Source organism: Pelobates fuscus, chromosome 8, assembly GCF_036172605.1.
Source record: "Pelobates fuscus isolate aPelFus1 chromosome 8, aPelFus1.pri, whole genome shotgun sequence".
NCBI lineage: Eukaryota > Metazoa > Chordata > Amphibia > Anura > Pelobatidae > Pelobates > Pelobates fuscus.
Genome location: NC_086324.1, coordinates 95,199,374 through 95,224,606, shown reverse-complemented (window position 1 = coordinate 95,224,606; position 25,233 = coordinate 95,199,374). Strand labels below are relative to the sequence as shown.

The 25,233-nt window shown below is 41.0% G+C and overlaps 1 protein-coding gene across 1 annotated transcript in view; it reads right to left on the bottom strand.

Moving 5' to 3' along the window:
- Nucleotides 1–25,233, bottom strand: part of TMEFF2 (transmembrane protein with EGF like and two follistatin like domains 2) — a 662,476-nt gene that overhangs the window by 10,021 nt on the left and 627,222 nt on the right. The window contains exon 9 of the mRNA XM_063430171.1: nt 8,908–9,066. Coding sequence (XP_063286241.1) covers nt 8,908–9,066 — 159 coding nt within the window. The remainder of the gene's footprint in view (nt 1–8,907; nt 9,067–25,233) is intronic.

The window sequence follows — 25,233 nt, the reverse complement described above, 5'->3', positions numbered from 1 at the left end:
GCCTTGGATTGGCAAAAAAAAATGCTCTTCACATAAGCTACCGAGGGTAGTCATCAGGATAAAAATATGTCTTGCACAGGTTATTATTTTAAGAATTATTTATATTTTTTAAATGATCAATGTTTGATTTTAGGCCTGCTTTGAGATAAGCAAGTAAGTACATTATTAAACTATCTCTTGCAATTTATTTATCCCTGAAAGAAACATCCCAATGAAAAAATACATACATATGTATACACACACATATAGACAGACAGACATGTACTATATATATATATATATATATATATATATATATATATATATATATATATATATATATATATATATATATATATATATACATACATACATATTAAAAAAGTGACAATAGCCACCTGGATATTAGAAACTGTATTATTATCATTATTTTATTATTTATATAGCGCCATCAGATTCAGTAGCGCTGTACAATGGGGCATAAGTATAAGTGCTGAATAACCATAGAGGAACTACTGATAAAAAATAACCTTAAAGAAAATGCAAATAGATTGAATACATGTTATGTCTTATGTCAACTTGAGAAGGACATAGTAAGGTAATTTATATAAAGTATAAAAAAATAAAAAAAACTTTATTATAGACTTATTGATAGATACCTATACCATCAGACCTCCATCAGACTATTAATAGCAAAAAAAACAGGTGAGGTAGTCACAATTAGGCTAAATTAAATCTAAATAGGATAAATCTAAAATAGAGACAGGTAATTGAAAAGGATAAAAAGCAGCCTCTCTCCCTGGTAATCTTGCTTGATAGGCATTAGGAGAAAAGAAATGACTGAAAAAATGACTGTATTAAGCCATATAAAATAATAATAATAAAAAAATAACAGTGCAAAAATAAACCCAAAGTAAAGTGGAGTGAATCAAACCCCCATTATTGAAAAAACAAGAAGCCCGACGCGTGTTTAGGTACCAAACAGCTAGCACCCCTGACGAAGGTGCTAGCTGTTTGGCACCGAAATGCGCGTTGGGCTTCTTGTTTTTTCAGTGCTTTCCAGATCCTTCACCATGGGTTGGAAGTAGATACTGACCCATTTAGACAGGCACTCCCCAAAGATCCAATGCCTGTAACAATACAGCACCCCGGAGGGAAAACCATAGATATCTGTATTTTAGAAAGCTGTGTGGATCTAAAGAGAAAGGACTTCTCATTTAAAATCCCCATGGAAAAATCCAAATCGAGGGATCATCTTTGAGTCACATATAAACAAGATCCCAAACATGCCAATTTTCTGAAAAAGTTGCTTAATTTGCCAGTTTGGTAAAATAAAATTTATATGGACACTTTGAAATTTTCCCAATGTCTTGTTCGGCAAGACTGTACTGAATTTAGGCTGCTACTCTAGGCTAATTCACTGATGTTTTGCATCTGGGGGCACTAGATATATGTTCCCAATTAACAGATGTGCTTGTAATATGCTATGATGTCAGATATGTGCGTAATGCCCCAAGTCCCATTTATGTGAGAAATAACTCAAATATATAATTTGTAAAAGTAAAACTGCAGTACAGTGCTGTAGGAGTAGAGTTTTAATGCAATTCATTGAAGAATTAATACACATTACTTTAGATTTACTTTACTTTCCTGATTTCATACTTCTGAATGTTCGGTGGTATGGCAGCGTTTTTCTTATTGATTGTTTGGAAGCAACCCAGTATATTATTATTATTATTATTATTATTATTATGTTCACCCCTTCACTACTGAGTATTTCTTCAGTTTGTGTTTTTATTCTAACATTCAAAAGTAAGTGGTTTTCCTGTAGGGTACTCATATATTTAAAGTTTTTTGATAATGAATTCCAAGCAAGGCATTTTCCTTCAATTTCTAACAAAGCACATTACATTAAATTGCCTGTAACAGGTTCTCCATTAAATGTAGTAATAAAAACATTATGGTTCTACTTTTAGTATCTACTTCATGTACTCACACAAATCTTGTTCCATTTTTAAGCAACCATTTTGAGCATACTGAATGCACTCAATGCTAAAGCTTTAAAAGATTCCCATTCTGTTCAGGTACCTGAATAACCCAACTCTGGACACTTTTATATAGAAAAATATCTCTTTTTATCACACTTGATGAAAAACAGTTTTAATCTTTTCTATCAACATTTCTTAAAGGAACACCCAAAGCATGATAACCATTAAAGTCTATTGTAGTGCCCAAACTAGTATCAAGCTTATCCAACTCTTAGTACAGTGGGCTGATGGGGAGTGATAAGTACCAATAGCCTTGGCTAGGGTACTCTGTAGTCCAGTCAGCCTCCTATGCTTTAGAGGGATGTGCATGAGCAAAAATTTTGGTTCCGTTTGGAAATTCGTGTAAGTAAAAAAATGTGTTTGCTTTGGCAATTCGGACCAATGGCTTTCGGTTCGGTTGGGCATTTTGGCAATTCGGCACTTTGGCAATTCGGCACTTTCGGCAATTCGGAACTTCAGCAATTTGGCACTTTCGGCAATTCGGAACTTCAGCAATTTGGCACTTCGGCAATTCGGAACTTCTGTTGGACCAAAACCCCAATCCTAACCCTACCCCTAACCCTAAACCCATGCCTCATACTATGGTCACAACGTATGGGTCTATTTCATTACTTACCTTTGGTGTTTTCTATTGCTTACATTCAGCTGTTTTCGTGCCTTTCTGCACGTACTCATCCTCATTTGGTTCCCTTCGCACGTATGAATTCATTGTATTTTCTCAGGCGTTTGACTCATATCAGGCAAATAGCTCCTTAGTTAACGTATCGGTAATACACGAACACCTGGCTACAGCTTTAGGTGTTTGTGCGATTACTCCCGATTTCTTTTAATTTCTCTAGGCTCAGATAGGTTTGATGCAAATTCATGTGAATTCTGGTTATGTTATTCAAATCTTTCAGTATTAAGGGGTCCCCCTAATGGTGTTAGTGTGGTATTGGAGTTTTTCAGATTAGTATTGTAAGTTCTGATTCTTATTTTGGTGGGATGTATAAATGTTTACATTTGGTATCTTCATGGGCTGAACCTTCTAATGGTTAATATCTATATATTTTGTTAATTATATCTGCAGGTTCGTTCAAGGACTGATAATCTGTTTTAATTGTCCCTGCCATTTGGCAGCTCTTCTAACTTGTCACTTTTAGGTTGGTCACATTTCTGTTAATTATTTATATGCTATGTCTTAAACCCTCATCAGATGTTTATGGTAATTTTCACTCTATTATTAGATGACATACTCTGACCAGCTATTATCAAGTTACAAGGTGCTCATCATAACAAGGCAGCATTTGCCCGTTATACCTCGTACCTGTCAAATTTGGGTAGGTTATCTTAAATTACTTGGGTCCACAACCTGGCCCACACTTATTTCTACAGTCTCAAACATTATCCTACATTTTCTCATCATTAGGTTACTGACCCTTACTACTCGCCATAATCTATTGCTACAAAGAATTGGCCATTTCAAACTTTTACAGTCTCAGGTACATAATTTTACCACGGATTACTTCTTCAATTTAGTGGCCCTTTTTAGTAAATGTTACTGATAATAGGGATCCTGGCTACTGTCAGGAAAGCAGAGTTGTTCAGGCTGCTGAATACTACTACCGACAACTCTGATGCTGGGGAAGGGTCCAGTGATTCCCAACAGCCTGATGTCTACACTATGATCACCTCGATGTTATCCTCTATTGGGTTAATTAATGATAGACTTGAGAAGTTAGAGTCTGGCAACACCACCAGCTTACCTGCTACATAGTTACATAGTTATTTGGGAAAAAAGGTCTGTGCAAACATTTGTATTTTGTATGACTGGAAGCGGGTAAGCCGCCCAACAGCAGTTAGTGGAAAAACTGTGAGTTAGTGCTCAGAAGAGCAAGGCTTTTATTTTTGTTTGTTTTATTTTTGTTTAAATTGTCAGACCTCTTAATAAAGAAAAAGACTGCATTTACAAGAAATTCAATTTGTGTGGTGTTCCTATCAATAAGACTGCGTGATTGTACAAATACGATGGTACGACCTTCTACAATTACCACCATTCATTTTCAGCAAAAGGGTCTGCAGCTCTGACTCAGTTCAACCTTAGTACTGATTTGAGTAAACTGGATACTCAGGCCTCAGGACTCCTGCTAGTGCAGTCTGGGCATCCACGTCACACTGGACAAACTTGTGCCCTAGCACGCCAGAAGTTTCTCAGGGTCACTAGGTTCCTTACCCCACCACTAAATCATATAATGTTATTAAGGATAAACTGGGAGGGGACATTTTTTTTCTTGGTAAGTTCCAGATAAGTAATAAATGTAATGCTGGCACTTGTGGTTTTAGTTATGTAGGTTGTTGCATGTTTGCTCCTATTGCTTCCGGCTCATGCTAAGTCCATGTGCCTAAATAAATTGTTCCATAAACCCTACCTCACATGTATTAATGTTATGTGTTTTGCTGAACTGTTACAATTCCACGCCTCACAACACTTGGTTAATTTTCTCATTGATGGTGGAGTTCGAGTTTACAGGTACAAGTAGCTCTGCAGATGCTTTTCCTTGGAGAGCTGCCCCTGGATGAATGGGTGATGGAACTTGAGGACCTAGTCTGGAAGGAACTGTGGCTGAAAGGACAGTCCTTCGGTGATGGTGGAACTTGAGTTGCATACCACCACCCCAGCTGAAGCGCTGGCATTGGAATAGAGCAATGCTGGCCTCTGCCCTCAACTTGCAGTGATGCCAGAAATTGAGAGCAGGGTGGACAGTCTTTTGGTGATGGTGTAGTACACTACAGCCCCAGCTGAAGCGCTGGCATCTGGACAGAGCACCGCTGGTCTCTGACTCCAACTTACAGCGATGCTGGAGCTGGAGAGCAAGGAGATCAACCTTCTGGTGAAGGTGGTGTTCGAGTAGTGCACAACTCCCCCCCCAGCTGAAGCACTGGCATCAAAGCAGAGCACCACTGGCCTCTGCCCAAACCCACTGGTAACCCACGAGCCTGAGGCATCAGATACAGCTCACCCCAAAGAAGAGCAGATCCCAGAGCAAAGCACTGCTTACCTCATCCCTTCTCCACAAGTCCTGGGAGATCTCTATACAGTACAAGTGGATGGGACTATAGTCTCTACCTGTGGTCCCCATGGACTGTGAGCTCCGATCTCCAACCCCATGTCAGAAGGGAACCAGCCATCCTGCCTTCCCTCCAGTGGCTGAGAGAGATCCAAGGAGACGGGACAGTGGGCACGCATCGCCAGCAGCAGGTATATGCTTCAGGAGATGCAAAGGTCGGCTGGGTGAGTGCATGGCAATTTGTTTTTAGGGTACTGATTTGGTGATCGCCTTGTTGGGCTGCATGTACTGACTAACTTTGAGTCAACTCATCTGGGGTCTACTGTATTGCTTTCCTTCCAAAGGGGGAAAACGTGTTGGTAACTATCCTGGGCTGGAAACACAGGGTTCCAGATTTGCTATTGGGGTGTGTGGGTGTCATGGTGGCCAACTGAAAGTGGAGTCATATAGGGATAGGTCTGAGTTTCTCCACTTCCAAGTCCCTCTTATATCTAAGTCACACTGTGCTTATTATGGGCACAGGGTGACCGGGAAGCCCAGCCTGGCCTGCTCAAACCAGACTTCCACAGACTATAAGGGCTTTACGCGCCCGACCGGGATAATCTTACAAACGATGTGGAACTTTGTCGAGGAGGCAGCCAGGATAGATTTACTTTTTGGGACTTGTTATCCGACTAACTCAGTCACAGACAGGTTAGAGGTCTGGTACCTGGTTAGTCTACCTTTTAGGGGAGAAGATATGTGACCGTAGTCACCGTCACTGGGTATGGAAGACATATACTGTGTGTGGGTCCCTAGATTCCCTTTGTGTTTGGTCACCCTATGCCCATTATTGGTGCAGGGTATGTTGAATGTATTGCTTGTCTGTGCCTCTCCCCCTCCCCCTTTTTTCTGTCCTATTGTTTCCCCAGCAGGGCGTTGTCCCAGGGACACTGCCAGACCAGTTTAAACTAGCTGCTTTGTCCCTCCTCAATCTCCCATCAGCCTTTGCTATTGTCTGACCCCACCCTTCCTTGTACTATAGTGCGTTATGCACCATTGTATGTAAATGAGGCTGTTGAGGACTTAAAATATGTGTGCTATGTGTATTAAAGTTAGTTGTTGTTTTAACCTTCACCATGTGTCGCCTGGTGTTTGGTCCAGGGTGGAAAAGTGCTCCAGGGTCAAAATGGGTCTGAAGTGCTCCAGGGTCCCTGATAGCTACAATGAAGCAGATTTGGTGGAGGTACTTGGTCAGAGTACTGGAGCTCCGTCACAATAGCTTTCTTCTGTTCTGCTGCTCACACACTCTTTTCCAATCACTATTTTCCTCTTTTTGAAGTTGTCTTCTACTCTTGTTTCTTTGCTTTCCCTTGTGTGATTCCTATTTTTCTCCATGCTCTCTAACTCTTTTCTAAAACTTTTTACAACTTCAGATTCCTTCCCTTCTATATTAATTTACAATTTCTTTTGCAGCTTGCAGCTACAGTAATTTATTTTTTTGAAATAAATAAATAAATAAAATAAAGTAACCTTAAAAAAATAGCATTGGATCAAGAAACATATTTCTTCTAAATAATAAGTTAAACTATATTAACTAGGCAAAGGGTGAATTTTTTTTTCCATTGACATGCATATTTTGCTACATACATTTAATCATAGACTATTATTATACTCCCTCATTATTTATTATGACCCTGGAAATATCAAATTAATGAACATAATTAACTCATCCCAGATTCATTTAAATTGACTCCAACTTGAAATTAAATAAAGCAGTTTATATATGCTGATTAATTGGCAGCAGTAGAGATGTACAAGACAGTGAGGGATATTATATTGGGATTATGAATTTGGAAAACAAGAATATATTTAACTAATATTTTACAAAAGGTGTATTATGTATATAAAATTTGTTAAATAAAGTCAGTTCTAACTTGTTTGCCTTCTGTATGGATGATTCAAGGTGTATGCACAAAATGCATATATATATTACAATGTATTTTTTTCATATTAAGGCAATATTAAGGCAATACTAATTTAGATCGCAAATTGAAGCTTCCCGGGAACATGACTCAAAATGTATTAATTATATGAAAATTAGACTAATGCCCAGTGAAAAATTTCCAAAAAGAAAAACACATTTAATGTTTTTATATATTGTGGTTTGGTTTGTCCAAATTTCTTTAACAAAAAAGATAGAAAAAACTAATCAGACTAGCTAAACATCATACATACACAATACAAATATTGTGTATATATATTAATGTACGCTTATAGGTGGATATCCTGCCATTCGGTTCACATATAAAGTGTGAAAATTAAATTTATTAAAAATCTATAAATATAGATTTATTACTACTCTTTTACCTGTCTATTGATCACTTCTCACTTGATCTGTGAATAAAATCCCCCCCCTAACTACACTTTTTTTTTAATCAACTATCTTTTTTTCTAAATCACAAATAAAAACGAGCATGCGCATTCATTGATTCAATCTGTTGGTGATTCAGCTACATTTTGAAATCACACAATTGGCCCTAATTTAGATGAATTACAGTTTGTAACAAAATTAATCTCCAAATCTAATTTACAAAAAGATACACGATCATGTGTATCTTAAGCATATGAATTACTATAACCAACTCACTTGCGTTCATTTCACTAACCTTGGAAAAAGATACCATCAGAGATGGACTGAATGAACCTATGCACCTGAGGTCTAAAGAAAAATATCTTGCTATGTTAAGAGAGATGGTTGTGACTGTTTGCCGCAATCTCTAAAAAAATATCTAGAAAAAATATCCTGTACTTAAAAGTTCACGCTGTAATAAATGTGCTTTCCATAAAAATGTGGATACTGATTTATCAGAAATTCCATTTGTAAATAACGTTGCAAAGCATTTCCTTTATTTTAATGGGTTCTCAATTGCCATATAAATGTTGAGATAGTAGTCTCGTTTTATTTACAGCAGAACTATTAATATGTTGGCCTTGGGTAAAGACTTCACAGCTATCCAAACAGCTCATGGATCAAATACATCCTCGTATTTATAAAAAATGTTAACAAAACAATTGGACTTTGATTATATTATTTTATTATTTTACAATCTCATATGGATTTTAAAAAAAAATGCATGTAAAATGGGAAAACAAACATGCATTTCCCTCGTTCCTTTTGTAACAAAGACGCTAAAACATCCATTCCAGCACAAGCAGTTTTATAGCAATGTTGCAGCCTGTGTTGGAAAAAAAACTAATAAAAGACATTTATAGTATAATATTATGAAGGTTAAACCCATAAAGTATGGGTAAATGCATGGCCTTTAAAAGCTTTCACATTAAAAATATTTATGCCACTTTTGATTCCACTATCCAACAATTTCAGCAGGAAAACAAAGGACAATATGGAACAACAGTAGTGCCATCTAATTATTAAAATGTAGTGGAAATGTTTGTAGGCATTCATAGGGCATGTTACCAAACAAATTACAAAATTGAATTTTAGAAAAATGTAGTCTAGTGGAATATTTATTTTTTACTAGTTATTAAATAACATTAAAAAGAAGATTTTGGATAATGAAATCAACTTTTACACACTACAATTTATTTTTACATTTTATTACATCTAGGGTTGCCAGAGACTCCATTTTTTACAGCAGAGCTATAATTTCTCAACACTGGCAGAAAACCTGTAAAAATAGCATATTTTATGAGTATGTCTACATCTAATTTATATTTTGAATATGAAATACATTCTGAAGTATAGCACCAGTTCCATATAGTCTATTGATCCTCAGGAATTGTGAGTTACTGTTATTTGATTTTTTTTTATTTTTATAGGAAACACTAACCTTGTTATGCAGAGGACAACAATGCAGATAATTGCAATCTGAACAGTTCCTATCACAGCTGCTATTAGGACGTACTGAAAGCGGACAGGTCCAGGTACCACATATAACACATTGAAGTCTTTCTTTTCACACTGTGGCCCACTGTACCCTGCATCACATCTGTAATGTCAAAAAAATATATTTGTTATTCGTTAAAATAGGAGGCAATCTTCAAATATCCAACATGGTTTTCTACTGCATGAAATACATCTTTACTTTTTAAGTTATATCTTACAGTTCGCAAAAAAGCTGTTAGAACAAATTGGAAAGCAGAACATCTGGGTAACACGTTAATTATTGGAGATTTTAATTACCCGGACATAGATTGGTATAGAGGGAGTAGTAGTTCAGCAAGGGGAATCAGGTTTTTGAATTTGTTAAATGACAGCTTAATGTCACAACTGGTACAAGCACCAACTAGAAAGGACGCTTGTCTGGATCTGGCTCTAACAAACAATATTGATCTTGTGACCAACATTCAAATAGGGGAGTATTTTGGAAATAGTGATAACAATATTGCGTATTTTGAAATAAACTCAAAAAAGAACGCGGGAGTATACCAATATACCAAAGTGCTTCATTTTTAAAAAGCCAATTTCAATAAGATCAGGGTAGCTCTACAACATATTGACTGGCATAATCTCCTTAGTGAAAAAAAAAATTAGAATAAATGGAATATCTTCAAACAATTATTAGAAAGGTACATTACTTAGAATGTACCATCGAGTAATAAATATAATAGAAACAAATTGAAACCAATGTGGCTTAGTAGGAAAGTAAAACAAGAGATTACACATAAGAAAAGGGCATTTAAAGCATTTAAATCAGACAAAACAGAGGCATCCTACAGTGAGGGAAAACATTTTTTATCCCCTGCTGATTTTGAACGTTTGCTTACTGACAAAGAAATGATCAGTCTATAATTGTAATGGTAGGTGTATTTTAACAGTATGAGACAGAAAAACAAAAAACAAAATCCAGAAAAATGCATGTCAAAAAAGTTATAAATTGATTTGCATGTCAATGAGTGAAACAAGTTTTTGATCTCCTATCAATCAGCAAGATTTCTGACTCCCAGGTGTCTTTTATACAGGTAACTACCTGAGATTAGGAGCACTCTCAGGTGCTCCTAATCTCAGTGCTCCTAATCTCAGCTCGTTACCTGTATAAAAGACACTTGTCCCCAGAAGCAATCAATCAATCAGATTCCAAACTCTCCACCATGGCCAATACCAAAGAGCTGTCCGAGGATGTCAGGGACAAGATTGTAGACCTACACAAGGCTGAAATGGGCTATAAGACCATCACCAAGCAGCTTGGTAAGAAGGTGATAACAGTTGGTGCAAATATTCGCAAATGGGAGAAACACAAAATAACTATCAGTCTCCCTCGGTTTGGCATTCCAAGCAAGATCTCACCTTGAGGAGTTTCAATGATCATGAGAATGGTGAGGAATCAGCTCAGAACTACACGGGAGGATCTGGTTAATGATCTCAAGGAATCTGGGACCATAGTAACCAAGAAAACAATTGGTAACACACTACGCCGTGAAGGACTGAAATCCTGCAGCACCTGTAAGATCCCTCTGCTCAAGAAAGCACATGTAGAGGCCCTTCTGAAGTTTGCCAATGAATATCTGAATGATTCAGAGGAGAACTGGGTGGAAGTGTTGTGGTCAGATGAGACCAAAATCAAGCTCTTTGGCATCAACTCAACTCGCTGTGTTTGGAGGAGGAGGAATGCTGCCTATGACCCCAAGAACACTATTCCCACTGTTAAACATGGAGGTGAAAACATTATGATTTGGTTGTTTTTCTGCTAAGGGGACAGGACAACTGCACCACATCAAAAGGACGATGGACCGTCAAATCTTGGCTGAGATCCTCCTTCCCTCAGCCAGGGCATTGAAATGGGTTGTGGATGGGTATTCCAGCATGACAATGACCCAAAACACACAGCCAAGGCAACAAAGGAGTAGCTCAACAAGAAGCACATTAAGGTCCTGGAGTGGCCTGGCCTGTCTAGACCTTAATCCCATAAAAAAAATCTGTGGAAGGAGCTGAAGGTTCAAGTTGCCAAACATCAGCCTTGAAACCTTAATGACTTTGAGAGGATCTGCAAAGAGGAGTGGGACAAAATCCCTTCTGGGATGTGTGCAAACCTGGTGGCCAACAACAAGAAACGTCTGACTTTTGTGATTGCCAACAAGGGTTTTTCCACCAAGTACTAAGTCGAAAGGGTCAAATACTTATTTCACTCATTGACATGCAAATCAATGTTGAACTTTTTTATATGCGTTTTTCTGTTTTTTTGGTTTTTTTTGTTATTCTGGATTTCACTGTTAAAATACACCTACCATTAAAATTATAGACTGATAATTTCTTTGTCAGTGGGCAAATATTCAAAATTAGCAGGGGATCAAATAGTTTTTTCCCTCACTGTATATAAGATATAAGAAAGCTAATAATGCTTGCATAAAGGCAATTAAAGTGGCTAAATTAGAAAATGAGAAATTGATAGCCAAAGAAATCAAAACCAACCACATTTTTTTTTTCAAGTACATCAATTGCTTTCAGGAATTGTACTGAAGGATTAGAGAGAAACAGATGCAGTTCCTATATATAAAAGGGTTCAAAATCCTTGCCTGGAAATTATAGACCAGTGAGCTTAACTTCTGTGACTGGGAAAGTATTTGAAGGGTTATTAACGAATAATATTCAGGAAATCATTGGGTAGAACTTTATTAGCCATAATCAGCATGGTTTATGAAACATAGGTCATGACAAGCTAACCTAATTGCATTCTACAGGGAGTGCAGAATTATTAGGCAAGTTGTATTTTTGAGGATTAATTTTATTATTGAACAACAACCATGTTCTCAATGAACCCAAAAAACTCATTAATATCAAAGCTGAATATTTTTGGAAGTAGTTTTTAGTTTGTTTTTAGTTATAGCTATTTTAGGGGGATATCTGTGTGTGCAGGTGACTATTACTGTGCATAATTATTAGGCAACTTAACAAAAAACAAATATATACCCATTTCAATGATTTATTTTTACCAGTGAAACCAATATAACATCTCAACATTCACAAATATACATTTCTGACATTCAAAAACATAACAAAAACAAATCAGTGACCAATATAGCCACCTTTCTTTGCAAGGACACTCAAAAGCCTGCCATCCATGGATTCTGTCAGTGTTTTGATCTGTTCACCATCAACATTGCGTGCAGCAGCAACCACAGCCTCCCAGACACTGTTCAGAGAGGTGTACTGTTTTCCCTCCTTGTAAATCTCACATTTGATGATGGACCACAGGTTCTCAATGGGGTTCAGATCAGGTGAACAAGGAGGCCATGTCATTAGATTTTCTTCTTTTATACCCTTTCTTGCCAGCCACGCTGTGGAGTACTTGGATGCGTGTGATGGAGCATTGTCCTGCATGAAAATCATGTTTTTTCTTGAAGGATGCAGACTTCTTCCTGTACCACTGCTTGAAGAAGGTGTCTTCCAGAAACTGGCAGTAGGACTGGGAGTTGAGCTTGACTCCATCCTCAACCCGAAAAGGCCCCACAAGCTCATCTTTGATGATACCAGCCCAAACCAGTACTCCACCTCCACCTTGCTGGCGTCTGAGTCGGACTGGAGCTCTCTGCCCTTTACCAATCCAGCCACGGGCCCATCCATCTGGCCCATCAAGACTCACTCTCATTTCATCAGTCCATAAAACCTTAGAAAAATCAGTCTTGAGATATTTCTTGGCCCAGTCTTGACGTTTCAGCTTGTGTGTCTTGTTCAGTGGTGGTCGTCTTTCAGCCTTTCTTACCTTGGCCATGTCTCTGAGTATTGCACACCTTGTGCTTTTGGACACTCCAGTGATGTTGCAGCTCTGAAATATGGCCAAACTGGTGGCAAGTGGCATCTTGGCAGCTGCACGCTTGACTTTTCTCAGTTCATGGGCAGTTATTTTGCGCCTTGGTTTCTCCACGCGCTTCTTGCGACCCTGTTGACTATTTTGAATGAAACGCTTGATTGTTCGATGATCATGCTTCAGAAGCTTTGCAATTTTAAGAGTGCTGCATCCCTCTGCAAGATATCTCACTATTTTTGACTTTTCTGAGCCTGTCAAGTCCTTCTTTTGACCCATTTTGCCAAAGGAAAGGAAGTTGCCTAATAATTATACACACCTGATATAGGGTGTTGATGTCATTAGACCACACCCCTTCTCATTACAGAGATGCACATCACCTAATATGCTTAATTGGTAGTAGGCATTCGAGCCTATACAGCTTGGAGTAAGACAACATGCATAAAGAGGATGATGTGGTCAAAATACTCATTTGCCTAATAATTCTGCACTCCCTGTATGAAGAAGTAAGTAGAAGTATTAATCAGGGTGTTGCAGTGGATGTGATTTACTTGGATTTTACCAAGGCATTTCATATGGTTCCTCACAGTAGGTTAGTCTACAAACTAAAATAAATTGGTCTCGATGAATATTCTTGGGAAGAACATTGGCTTAAGGATAGAGCACAACGAGATGGCATTAATTGTTAATTTTCAAGCTGGCCCTCAGGGTTCTGTTCAGGGGCCGCTTCTATTTAACATATTTATAAATTATTTTAAAATAGGCATTGAAAGCCACGTTTCAGTGTTTGACGATGACACAAAACTCTGTAAACTAATAAAATGTGAGCAGGATATTGCTTTGCTGCAGAGGGATTTAGATAGATTAGGGGAATGGGCACTAAAATGGCAGATTAAATTTAATGTAGAGAAATGTAAAGTTATGCACTTTGAGGTAAAGAATGCACAAGCAACTTACAACCTGAATAGTAGTGAATTAGGGATAACAACACAAGGATTTGAGAATTATTATAGACAACAAATTAGGCAGCAATATGCAATGTCAATCGGCAGCTGCTAAAGCCAGTAAGGTTTTTTCATGTATAAATAGTGGCATAAATTCTCAAGGTGAAAATATAATTGTGCCTCTTTATAAATTGCTGGTAAGACCACACCTTGAATATACTGTGCAATTTTGGGCACCCATTCTAAAGAAGGATATAATGGCACTATAAAAAGTGCAGAGATGGGCTACAAAATTAATAAATTGAATGTAACATTTTAGTTATGAAGAAAGGTTAAAAAAAAAAATCTCGGGGGCGGGGCCTGTACGCCATGGCGGACGGATGCTTTGTTAGAAAACTAAGCTTTAGCTTGGAGTTAATTGAGTTAATTGAGTAGATACAGTAAGAAACTCAATTATCTCCCAAGCAGAGGGGAGGGAATATGTGGGATGTAACCGATAGTTGATTGGTTAATGCATAATTGTCTGTGGGCGTCTCCCTTGCAGGGGAGCACTGCATAAAAGCAGAGTGCCTGCCATTAAACCAGAGTTCTTCTTCACCCTCAATCTAGAGTCCTATCTCTTATTGGGGGAATTGCTATATCACTACAAGGGATTGCTATGCTCTGCATGCTCCCTTGGATAATCACTTCTAAGTTCTTGTAAGAGCTTGCTCCTGCTTCACTCTCTTGGAGGAGAGGATCACCCACTGGAACCTGGAGCCTTGTCGGAGGTCCAGGGTGGAAAGGAGACGGTGAGACCCCAACCAAGCTGCGGCGGTTTGTGGGGTCTGCGGTGGTTGTGGTGTCTGTGGAGCGCTTGAAGCCCTCTGTAAGCGCTAGGAGCATCCTTCAACGGAGGTACCCAGTCGGGGTGCCAGGTGATCCGTTACACCATCTTCTGTGCGTGGATTGAGAAAGTGTGCGTTGTTAGTAATTATGGCTTTAGTTGAAGGCCTGGACAGTTTTACACAATTTCTACATCACATAATATTATCTCCAATCTCTTGTAAGAGGTTTAATAGTTCAATCCATTCTCCTATTTCTGGACAATTCTGCTCAGTGGAGAAAATTTTGTATAATTGTTAAAGTTGAAAATTATCCAAAGCATGAGCATGGACTCTATAGGGTTTAAACATTTCTGAACAGTTACAGATTGATTAAAAGCACACTCCAGGGATAAGCAAAGCGTCAGGCAGGTGAGTCATTAACACGATGGGAGCATTAGCTCTCAGTCAGATTAACTTTAGTCTGATTAAGTTGTTATGGTGCCCAGAGTATTTATTTAAATTAGGGTGGGCAGGACGAGCCAGTTTATATTTGTAGTCTACATTTCCTTCTAAAGTTGTTTTACATATCAGATATCAATGAACAGACCATGAGTCATTGATTTTCAGAATCCATTTTCAAGTCCAAACTTGTTCAAAATGTCTTTCATACAATATTTATTGCACTGTGCCTTAGTACGGAAGATAACTAAAGTGTTCTATTTCAAAGAGCTATTTCAGTATAGTATGATATGGCTTGTATGCCTCTCATTCAATCTTACAGGATTTGCAATTGCTGATGTTAAAAAAAAGCTAAAGGAGAAATATTTGACTGACATACTGTTTCATATTGACATTTTGTAAAAAAACATGGACATATATTTTGTCTGGTTTTATGAATCTGAAAATAGATCCCTGCGCTATAATTGTACAATTCAATTTCAAAGTCTAATTGAATCTATGCAACACAAAGGAATAATCCCTCCTTTAAAATTTAATTTTAAAATAAATAGAGGTTAAAAAATACATATTTATAAGTAAGCAAAGCATTAGTCACTGATGAAGCTGTCTCAGACTTGCCATATCTCTTTTTCCAAAATGTCTAAGTAAATGTATTAATAAAGAAAATAATTTAACCACTTCAGGATTACATGACCATCATGCAGGGCAGGCCTTTAATGCACATTGAGTAAGGTACCAGCAGGGGTTAAATACCTGCTGGTACCAAGGACCTCGGGTATCTTTCCATTTCTGGGGGTCCCCTTTGTCAGCTGGGGCCATATTTAGTGGTCCAAGACTGACAGATGAGCTATGCACAGCGCTTAAAGTGAGCGCTGCTCATAGCCCTTTAAATGGCCCTTTAAATGAGAGCTGCTCATAGCCCTTTAAATGGCTCAGCAATCTTACTCAACCACAATATTTCAATCACTGCCACCAGACTGTAAAGTAAAAAAAAGGGGACTGTCACGAACGCACCCTACTCCAAGAGTGTTTGTGACTTAGTTGTGGTGTTGAAAGGGTTAAAGTTCACTATTTGTCTGCACTAGACAAATAATGATAAAAATTCTCCCTTAACACCACCCCCACTTAACCATAATAATATAAATATTACTATTTTAACGCTGCCACCACCAAGACAACTAATAAATGGGGTGCCTTCGTCCCCCAGGTAACTTAATAATAAAAACCCAACATATCAAAGAAATAAACTGTCAATTAAGAATTTAAGGCCATATGGTCGAAGTCAGTTAGTTTACATTGAAACTAGACATACTGGCAGCCCAAGTGTAAAACTTCACACCTTGCACAGCCTTTGATCAATCAAAGGATCAATTTGTGTCTTAAACTATCTGACACTTTTCACATTCCTATACAATTTACATTAACCTCTTCTGACATCTGTCCTCTATAATGAAATTGACCCTTCCACCTCTACCAAGTGGCCAATTGATATATGCACTACACAAATTACAATGAATAGCAATATTTTATAGTGCAACAATTAATTATGTACCCTTGCCGTGACAGGGACCCGTGGATATCTCCTCTAACAGGGTCGGTCTAGCACTGATCTCTGTGTGCTGCTGCCGCAGCATCAGAGTGAGTTCTCCCTCTCATGCTGCAATCACACCGTACAGAGGGCTCACGGAACCCTCTGTACTGTGTGAGCTAGGAAATCCCTCTGCTTGTGTCAGTACTGACATCAGCAGAGGGAATCCCTCTAGAGGTTGGATTATGGGGCTATAGGTAGGATATGGGTTAGATTATGGGTTGGATTAAGGTCTGATTAGCATTGGATTAAAGGTAAGATTAGGGTTGGAAATTAGATAGGAGATTAAATTATGGGTTGAATTAGAGGTTGGATTATGGATTAGATTAGGAGTACGAACAGGGATTTGATTATGGGTTGGATTATGGGTTGGATTTAGGGTTGGATTAGGCCTGGCTAATGAGTTGAATTAGGATTTTTATTAAGGATTGCATTAGGGGCAGGATAGGGTAAATGGCATACATGTAAGATATCATTATACTCGAGAATAGTAGTAGAATATAAATATGTAGTATTTGCAGTAATAGAATATTCGTGGTTTGTTGATTTCCTCAAAATGAAATGTGTGGGAAAACCCCCCACAAAACAAAATAGCAAATGTGTCCTAAGTTTGTGATAAAATGGTTAAACTAAAATGCTCTTAATCACATTTAGAACATTTTACAAGTATACATTTTTGTGTAGCTGCTTTGGATTCTGTGATTACCATTTCAATTGTAATCTCAGAATTCCAAATTTTGCTAAATTTTTACTTTAAGGCTTCTACTTTAAAGTGTATATTTAAAGAGAAAGGGGGAAATTGTGGTGAAATTAATGAAAGGCAAAAATGCCAAAAAGACTTTGGTCACAAACGCGTCGCATCTCAAAAAAGTGCCTCATTCCTCTGCATGGAGACACTGAATCATCTTCATAGAGATGCATTGATTCAATACATCTCTATGAGGATATACTGATTGGCCAGGGCTGTGTTTGGCTTGTTCTGGCTCTGCCCCTGACTAGTGATGTCGCAAACACAAAATTTTCGATTCGCGAACGGCGGACGCGAACTTCCACAAACGTTCGCGAACCGGGCGAACCGCCATAGACTTCAATGGGCAGGTGAATTTTAAAACCCACAGGGACTCTTTCTGTCCACAATAGTGATGGAAAAGTTGTTTCAAGGGACTAACACCTGGACTGTGGCATGCCGGAGGGGGATCCATGGCAAAACTCCCATGGAAAATTACACAGTTGATGCAGAGTCTGGTTTTAATCCATAAAGGGCATAAATCACCTAACATTCCTAAATCACAATGGATATGGATTGACACCTGACATATGACATATTGACACCTTGACATATGGATTGACACCTGTCCTCAGAGACCATGATACACACTGACACAGAGCAGAATAGGGACTGTTCCCCCTACATAGGGTCACTTGGCAGATATGGATTGACACCTATCCTAAGGATCCCTGATACACACTGACACAGAGCAGAATAGGGACTGTTCCCCCTACATAGGGTCACTTGGCAGATATGGATTGACACCTATCCTAAGGATCCCTGATACACACTGACACAGAGCAGAATAGGGACTGTTCCCCCTACATAGGGTCACTTGGCAGATATGGATTGACACCTATCGTAAGGATCCCTGATACACACTGACACAGAGCAGAATAGGGACTGTTCCTCATACATAGGGTCACTTGGCAGATATGGATTGACACCTGTCCTCAAAACCCCTGATACACACTGACACAGAGCAGAATAGGGACTGTTCCCCCTACATAGGGTCACTTGGCATATATGGATTGGCACCTGTCCTCAGAGACCCTGATACAGACTGACTCAGAGTAGAATAGGGACTGTTCCCACTACATAGGGTCACTTGGCAGATATGGATTGACACCTGTCCTCAGGGACCCTGATACACACTGACACAGAGCAGAATAGGGACTGTTCCCCCTACATTGGGTCACTTGGCAGATGTGGATTGACACCTGTCCTCAGGGACCCTGATACACACTGACACAGAGCAGAATAGGGAATATTCACTAAATGCCAATCATTGTTATACAGAGGAATATTCAGTAAATAAGGATAAGGGGGGGACCTACTGTCCTCCCCCCTGGCCCCCACCCCTGCCCGCCCCCACCCGTGAGCGGTGGGTTGGGGCCATAAAAATAATGAGGGGGGGACCTACTGTATGATGTTGTATCGATCAGGTAGTGTAAGGGTTACGCCCGCTTCACAGTGACAGACCAAACTCCCCGTTTAACGCACCGCAAACAACCGCAAACAGTCCATTTGCACAACCGCAAACTCCCCATTTGCACAAGGTTGGATACCAAGCTAGCCATGTCCGTTCCTTGTCCTCACTGATGTCATTGAAGGTCTCTTCCTCCACCCAGCCACGTACAACACCAAGGGTTCCTGAAAGTATGCTAATACACTGAAAAAGAAAACTAAAACTGGCATAGGAAAAGGTTAGACAACTATAATAAAGTGATATCTACAAATCCTAGTGAGCATAGGTGTATAATAGAGGGAGAAAGGGAAAGCAGAGTAATGCTTCCTAATACCGTGGTTAGTACCCTTTGTTAAAGTAAATTGAGTAATGGACAAAAGTCTTTATTGTATCATTTATAAATAACAAAGGGATACTATACTCATTCCCCTATATTGGCTAATTGTGTAATAATGGTAATACTAATACCTATTATATAATATTGGCAGGGGCAAGGAAATTCCCTCTAAATAGATGGGTATAGGCAGAGAGTATGGAGACCGGAGTGATAAAGTGTCAATAAGGTGATATATGATATACAGTTAAATGTATCACAGACACACAGCCACCCTTTCTCTTAGCTAGTTTCCAGAAATGCTGGATAGGTAGAAGGGCTATAAAGACTCAGGTCTAAGAAGAATCCTCTAAACTAGCCCTAATATCCTTAAACACCTTCAAGGGTGTTCTAAGCTAAAGCTCAATCTAAACGTTTAGATGACTGCCTGATTTCCCATCACAGATGCTGGCTAGGAATAACACTGTGCAAGACAAAGAATGGGTCTAAGTGCCCATAGTGCAGTAAAGTGTCCATAGTGAAGTGAAAAAGAGAATAACGAGCTGGCGCCCAAGAGAATAACGAGCTGGCGCCCTATCAGGGGACGTGTATATGGCATCGATTTTAGGAACCGGGAGATGGAAAAAAGATGCTTGGTCGGTCCTCCTACTTCAAATTTGGGGCACTGCACGTTCAATCTAATTTGCCACCAGATAGGAGTGGTGTGTTAAGTAGTACTATTCCTATCAGTTTAATCCCTGTTATGTGCCTTTTTTTTGGTTTGGTTTTTGAAGCCACAGTGCAGCACCAGAGGGCCGAAAAATTAGGCATGTACACATGCCTGAAAAATTAGGTATTGTTGCAGCCGCTGCTGTAGCAGCGGCCATAAAAATTTATGTTTGTTTCCCAGGCAGAAAGTGCCCTAAAACATTTCGGCTTGAACCCTAGTTGGTGGCGGATAAGTCACGCAAGTCAACCGGCATTCAGAGCTAAAATACAGCAGCGTGTGGACCATTTTTAGCCCAAGGCAGCTCATCTCATCAGGCCTTTTTTAGTCGAATGTATCGCCCACTGTCAGTCCCTTCGGGATCCATCCCTCATTCATCTTAATAAAGGTGAGGTAATCTAGACTTTTTTTACCTAGTCGACTTCTCTTCTAAGTGACAATACCTCCTGCTGCACTGAAGGTCCTTTCTGACAGGACACTTGAAGCGGGGCAGGCCAGAAGTTCTATCGCAAATTGGGATAGCTCAGGCCACAGGTCAAGCCTGCACACCCAGTAGTCAAGGGGTTCATCGCTCCTCAGAGTGTCGATATCTGCAGTTAAGGCGAGGTAGTCTGCTACCTGTCGGTCGAGTCGTTCTCTGAGGGTGGATCCCGAAGGGCTGTGGCGATGCGTAGGACTTAAAAAGCTCTGCATGTCCTCCATCAACAGCACGTCTTTAAAGCGTCCTGTCCTTGCCGGCGTGGTCGTGGGAGGAGGAGGATGACTTTCACCTCTTCCCCTGTTAGATTCCCGTTGTGCTGTGACATCACCCTTTTACGCTGTGTAAAGCATACTTTTTAATTTATTTTGCAAATGCTGCATCCTTTCCGACTTGTTGTAATTTGGTAAAATTTCAGCCACTTTCTGCTTATACAGGAGGTCTAGTAGCGTGGACACCCAGTACAGGTCGTTCTCCTTCAGCCTTTTTATACGAAGGTCCCTCAACAGGCACGACAGCATGAAAGACCCCATTTGCACAAGGTTGGATGCCGAGCTACTCATTTCCCGTTCCTCCTCCTCAGTGATCTCAATGAAGGTATGTTCTTCCCCCCAGCCACGTACAACACCACGGGTACCAGATAGGTGACAACGAGCACCCTGGGATGCCTGCTGTGGTTGGTCTTCCTCCTCCTCCTCAAAGCCACATTCCTCCTCTGACTCCTCTTCCTCACAATCCTCTTCCAGCGTTGCCGCAGGTCCAGCAAGCGATGCTGATAAGGCTGTTTCTGGTGGTGATGGTGACCACAACTCTTCCTCTTCACGCTCATCTACAGCCTGATCCAGCACTCTTCGCAGGGCACGCTCCAGGAAGAAAACAAATGGTATAATGTCGCTTATTGTGCCTTCGGTCGACTGACTAGGTTTGTCACCTCCTCAAAAGGACGCATGAGCCTACAGGCATTGCGCAGGAGCGTCCAGTAACGTGGCAAAAAAATTCCCAGCTCCCCAGAGTCTGTCCTAGCACCCTGGTCATACAAATATTCATTAACGGCTTTTTCTTGTTGGAGCAGGCGGTCGAAACATTAGGAGTGTTGAATTCCAACGTGTCGGGCTGTCGCAAATCAAGCGCCTCACTGGCATGTTGTTTCGCCCCTGGATATCTGCAAAGTGCGCCATGGCCGTGTAGGAACACCTGAAATGGCCACACACCTTCCTGGCCTGCTTCAGGACATCCTGTAAGCCTGTGTACTTATGCACAAAGCGTTGTACGATCAGATTACAAACATGTGCCATGCACGGCACATGTGTCAACTTGCCCAACTTCAATGCCGCCAACAAATTTGTTCCATTGTCACAAACCACTTTGCCGATATCCAGTTGCTGCGGAGTCAGCCACTTTTCCACCTGTGCATTCAGGGCGGACAGGAGTGCTTGTCCGGTGTGACTCTCTGCTTTCAAGCAAGTCAAACCCAAGACGGCGTGACACTGCCGTATCCGGGATGTGGAATAGTACCTGGGGAGCTGGGGGGGTGCCATTGATGTGGAGCAAGACACAGCAGCAGAAGAGGACTCAGCCGAGGAGGTTATGGGAGAGAATGGAGTAGGAGGAGTAGAGGAGGTCACAGCAGGCCTGCCTGCAAGTCGTGGCAGTGCCACCAACTCCTCTGCAGAGCCACGCATTCCATGCTTGGCAGCCATCAGCAGGTTTACCCAATGTGCAGTATAGGTGATATATCTGCCCTGACCTTGCTTTGCAGACCAGGTATCAGTGGTCAGATGGACCCTTGCCCCAACACTGTGTGCCAGACATGCCATTACTTCCTTTTGCACAATCGAGTACAGGTTGGGGATTGCCTTTAGTGCAAAGAAATTTCGGCCGGATACCTTCCACTGCAGTATCCCAATAGCCACAAATTTTTTGAATGCCTCAGACTCGACCAGCTTGTATGGTAAAAGCTGGCGAGCTAATAGTTCAGACAAGCCAGCTGTCAGACGCTGGGCAAAGGGGTGACTTTCTGACATTGGCTTCATACGCTCAAACATGTCCTTGACAGACACCTGACTGTGGGCAGATGAGCGGGAACTGCTCAAGGCGAGAGACGGAGTGGCGGATGGTTGAGAGGGGGCGAGGAGGACAGCAGTGGTTGACGTGGCTGAAGATGCTGGACCAGGAGGAGGATGGCGGCTTTGAGTTCGTGTGTTGATCCCATAGGCGTTTGTGATGTGCGATCATGTGCCTACGCAAAGCAGTTGTACCTAGGTGGGTGTTGGACTTCCCACGACTCAGTTTCTTTTGGCACAGGTTGCAAATGGCATCGCTGTTGTCAGAGGCAGACACACAAAAAAAATGCCACACTGCTGTGCTCTGCAATGACGGCATTCTGGTGGTGGACACAGCATGCGTTGATTGGCGTGCTGTCGGACTGACCCCGGGTGCCGATGCATGCTGTCTGACTGTGCCACTAGCTCCTTGCGACGACCTCCCCCTGCTTCCAACTCGTCTCCTCCTCCTCCTCTCTGTCTCCCCATCTGAACTTTCGCCCTGTTCTTCTTCTTGCCGAGCGGGCACCCACGTGACATCCATGAACGTATCGTCATCATCAACCGCTTCACTTGTATCTGACAACTCAGCATAGGAAGCAGCAGCGGGTTCAACATCATCATCATCACACCGTACGTCCATGTGTGTAATGCTGCCTGCCTGAGACATATCCCTGTTATCTACATCCTCTGGAAATAATGGTTGCGCATCACTCATTTCTTCAAACGGATGTGTAAATAACTCCTCTGACATACCAAGTGTTGGTGGTGGCGGCAGGCGGGTGAGTGGTATCTTGAGAGGTGCCCGAAGCTAAGTTGGAGGAGGATGGTGCGTCAAGCTTCCGAGCAGAAGCTGTAGAAGATTGGGTGTCCTGTGTTAGCCAGTCAACTACGTCCTCGGAACTTTTCAAGTTCAGGGTACGTGGCCTCTGAAAATTGGGCATTATTCTAGGGCAAAAGGGAATCACAGCACCACGACCACGATGGCCCCTGCGGGGTGGCCTGCCTCTGCCTGTCATTTTTTTTGGATTAGTGGTACTATGCGTGCAAGCTACTGTGAGACCAGATATGAGTGGCAATGTGCACTGGCAGAGGTTGGCAGAGTACACGTTGTAGGCCTGACACCCTCTTGAAGACAAGTAACTGCTATTCAATCTATAACAGTGAAAAAAGTGTTTTGGTTTTAAATGCACGCTATTGTGACACCAGATATGAGTGGCAAAGTGGACTGGCAGAGGTTGGCAGAGTACACGCTGAAGGCCTGACACACCCGCTTGAAGGACACTGACTGCTATTAGCTTACAGTGAAAAACTGTTTTTCTTTTTAAAGGCACGCTATTGTGACACCAGATATGAGTGGCAAAGTACACTGGCAGAGGTTGGCAGAGTAGCCGCTGTAGGCCTGACACATCCGCTTGAAGACAACTAACTGCTATTCAATCTATAACAGTGAAAAAAGTTTTTGGGTTTTAAATGCATGCTATTGTGACGCCAGATAAGAGTGGCAGAGGTTGGCAGAGTACACGCTGAAGGCCTGACACCCGCTTGAAGGACACTGACTGCTATTAGCTTACGGTGAAAAACTTTTTTTCTTTTTAAAGGCACGCTATTGTGACACCAAATATGAGTGGCAAAGTACACTGGCAGAGGTTGGCAGAGTACACGCTGAAGGTCTGACACCTTCTTGAAGGACACTGACTGCTATTCAATCTATAACAGTGAAAAAAGTTTTTTAGTTTTAAATGCACGCTATTGTGACGCCAGATAAGAGTGGCAATGTGCACTTGCAGAGGTTGGCAGAGTACACGCTGAAGGCCTGACACCCGCTTGAAGGACACTGACTGCTATTAGCTTACAGTGAAAAACTTTTTTTCTTTTTAAAGGCACGCTATTGTGACACCAGATATGATTGGCAAAGTGGACTGGCAGAGGTTGGGAGAGTACACGCTGAAGGTCTGACACCCGCTTTAAGGACACTGACTGCTATTAGCTTACAGTGAAAAACGTTTTTTCTTTTTAAAGGCACGCTATTGTGACACCAGATATGAGTGGCAAAGTGGACTGGCAGAAGTTGACAGAGTAGACGCTGAAGGCCTGACACCCAGACGCTTGCAGACGACTAACTGCTATTCAATCTATTACAGTGAAAACATTTTTTTGTTTTTAAATGCAAGCTATTGTGACACCAGATATGAGTGGTGGCACTGGGCAAGTGGGCACAGTATCCACTGCAAGCCTGACACAGAAGCTGGCAGGCAGGCAACTGCAATTACATTACACAGAAAAAAAAAAAAGCAGACTGATGTTCTAGCCCTAAAAAGGGCTTTTTGGGGTGCTGTCCTTACAGCAGAGATCAGATGAGTCCTTCAGGACTGTAGTGGACACTGAATACCCTAGCCTAGCTATCCATTTCCCTATAAAATGAGCAGAAGCTACACTTTCCCTCCTCTATCTAAGAATGCAGCTTCAGAATGAATCTAAAATGGATGCTGTACAGGAGGTGGGAGGGTCTGCTGCTAATTTGCTGGAATGTGTCTGCTGACCGTGAGGCACAGGGTCAAAGTTTACTCAATGATGACGAATAGGGGGCGGATCGAACCGCGCATGTGTTTGCCCGCCGTGGCGAACGCGAACACGCTATGTTCGCCAGGAACTATTCGCCAGCGAACAGTTCGGTACATTACTACCCCTGACCTGCCTCCTTGACCGCATCAGCCTATCCTATGGGAAAGCATTGTGATTGGCTCAGAACAACTTCTGATGATGTCAGCAAAGCAGGCAGCTTAGGGGAAGAGCCAGCAACAGAAGACCTGAACAAAA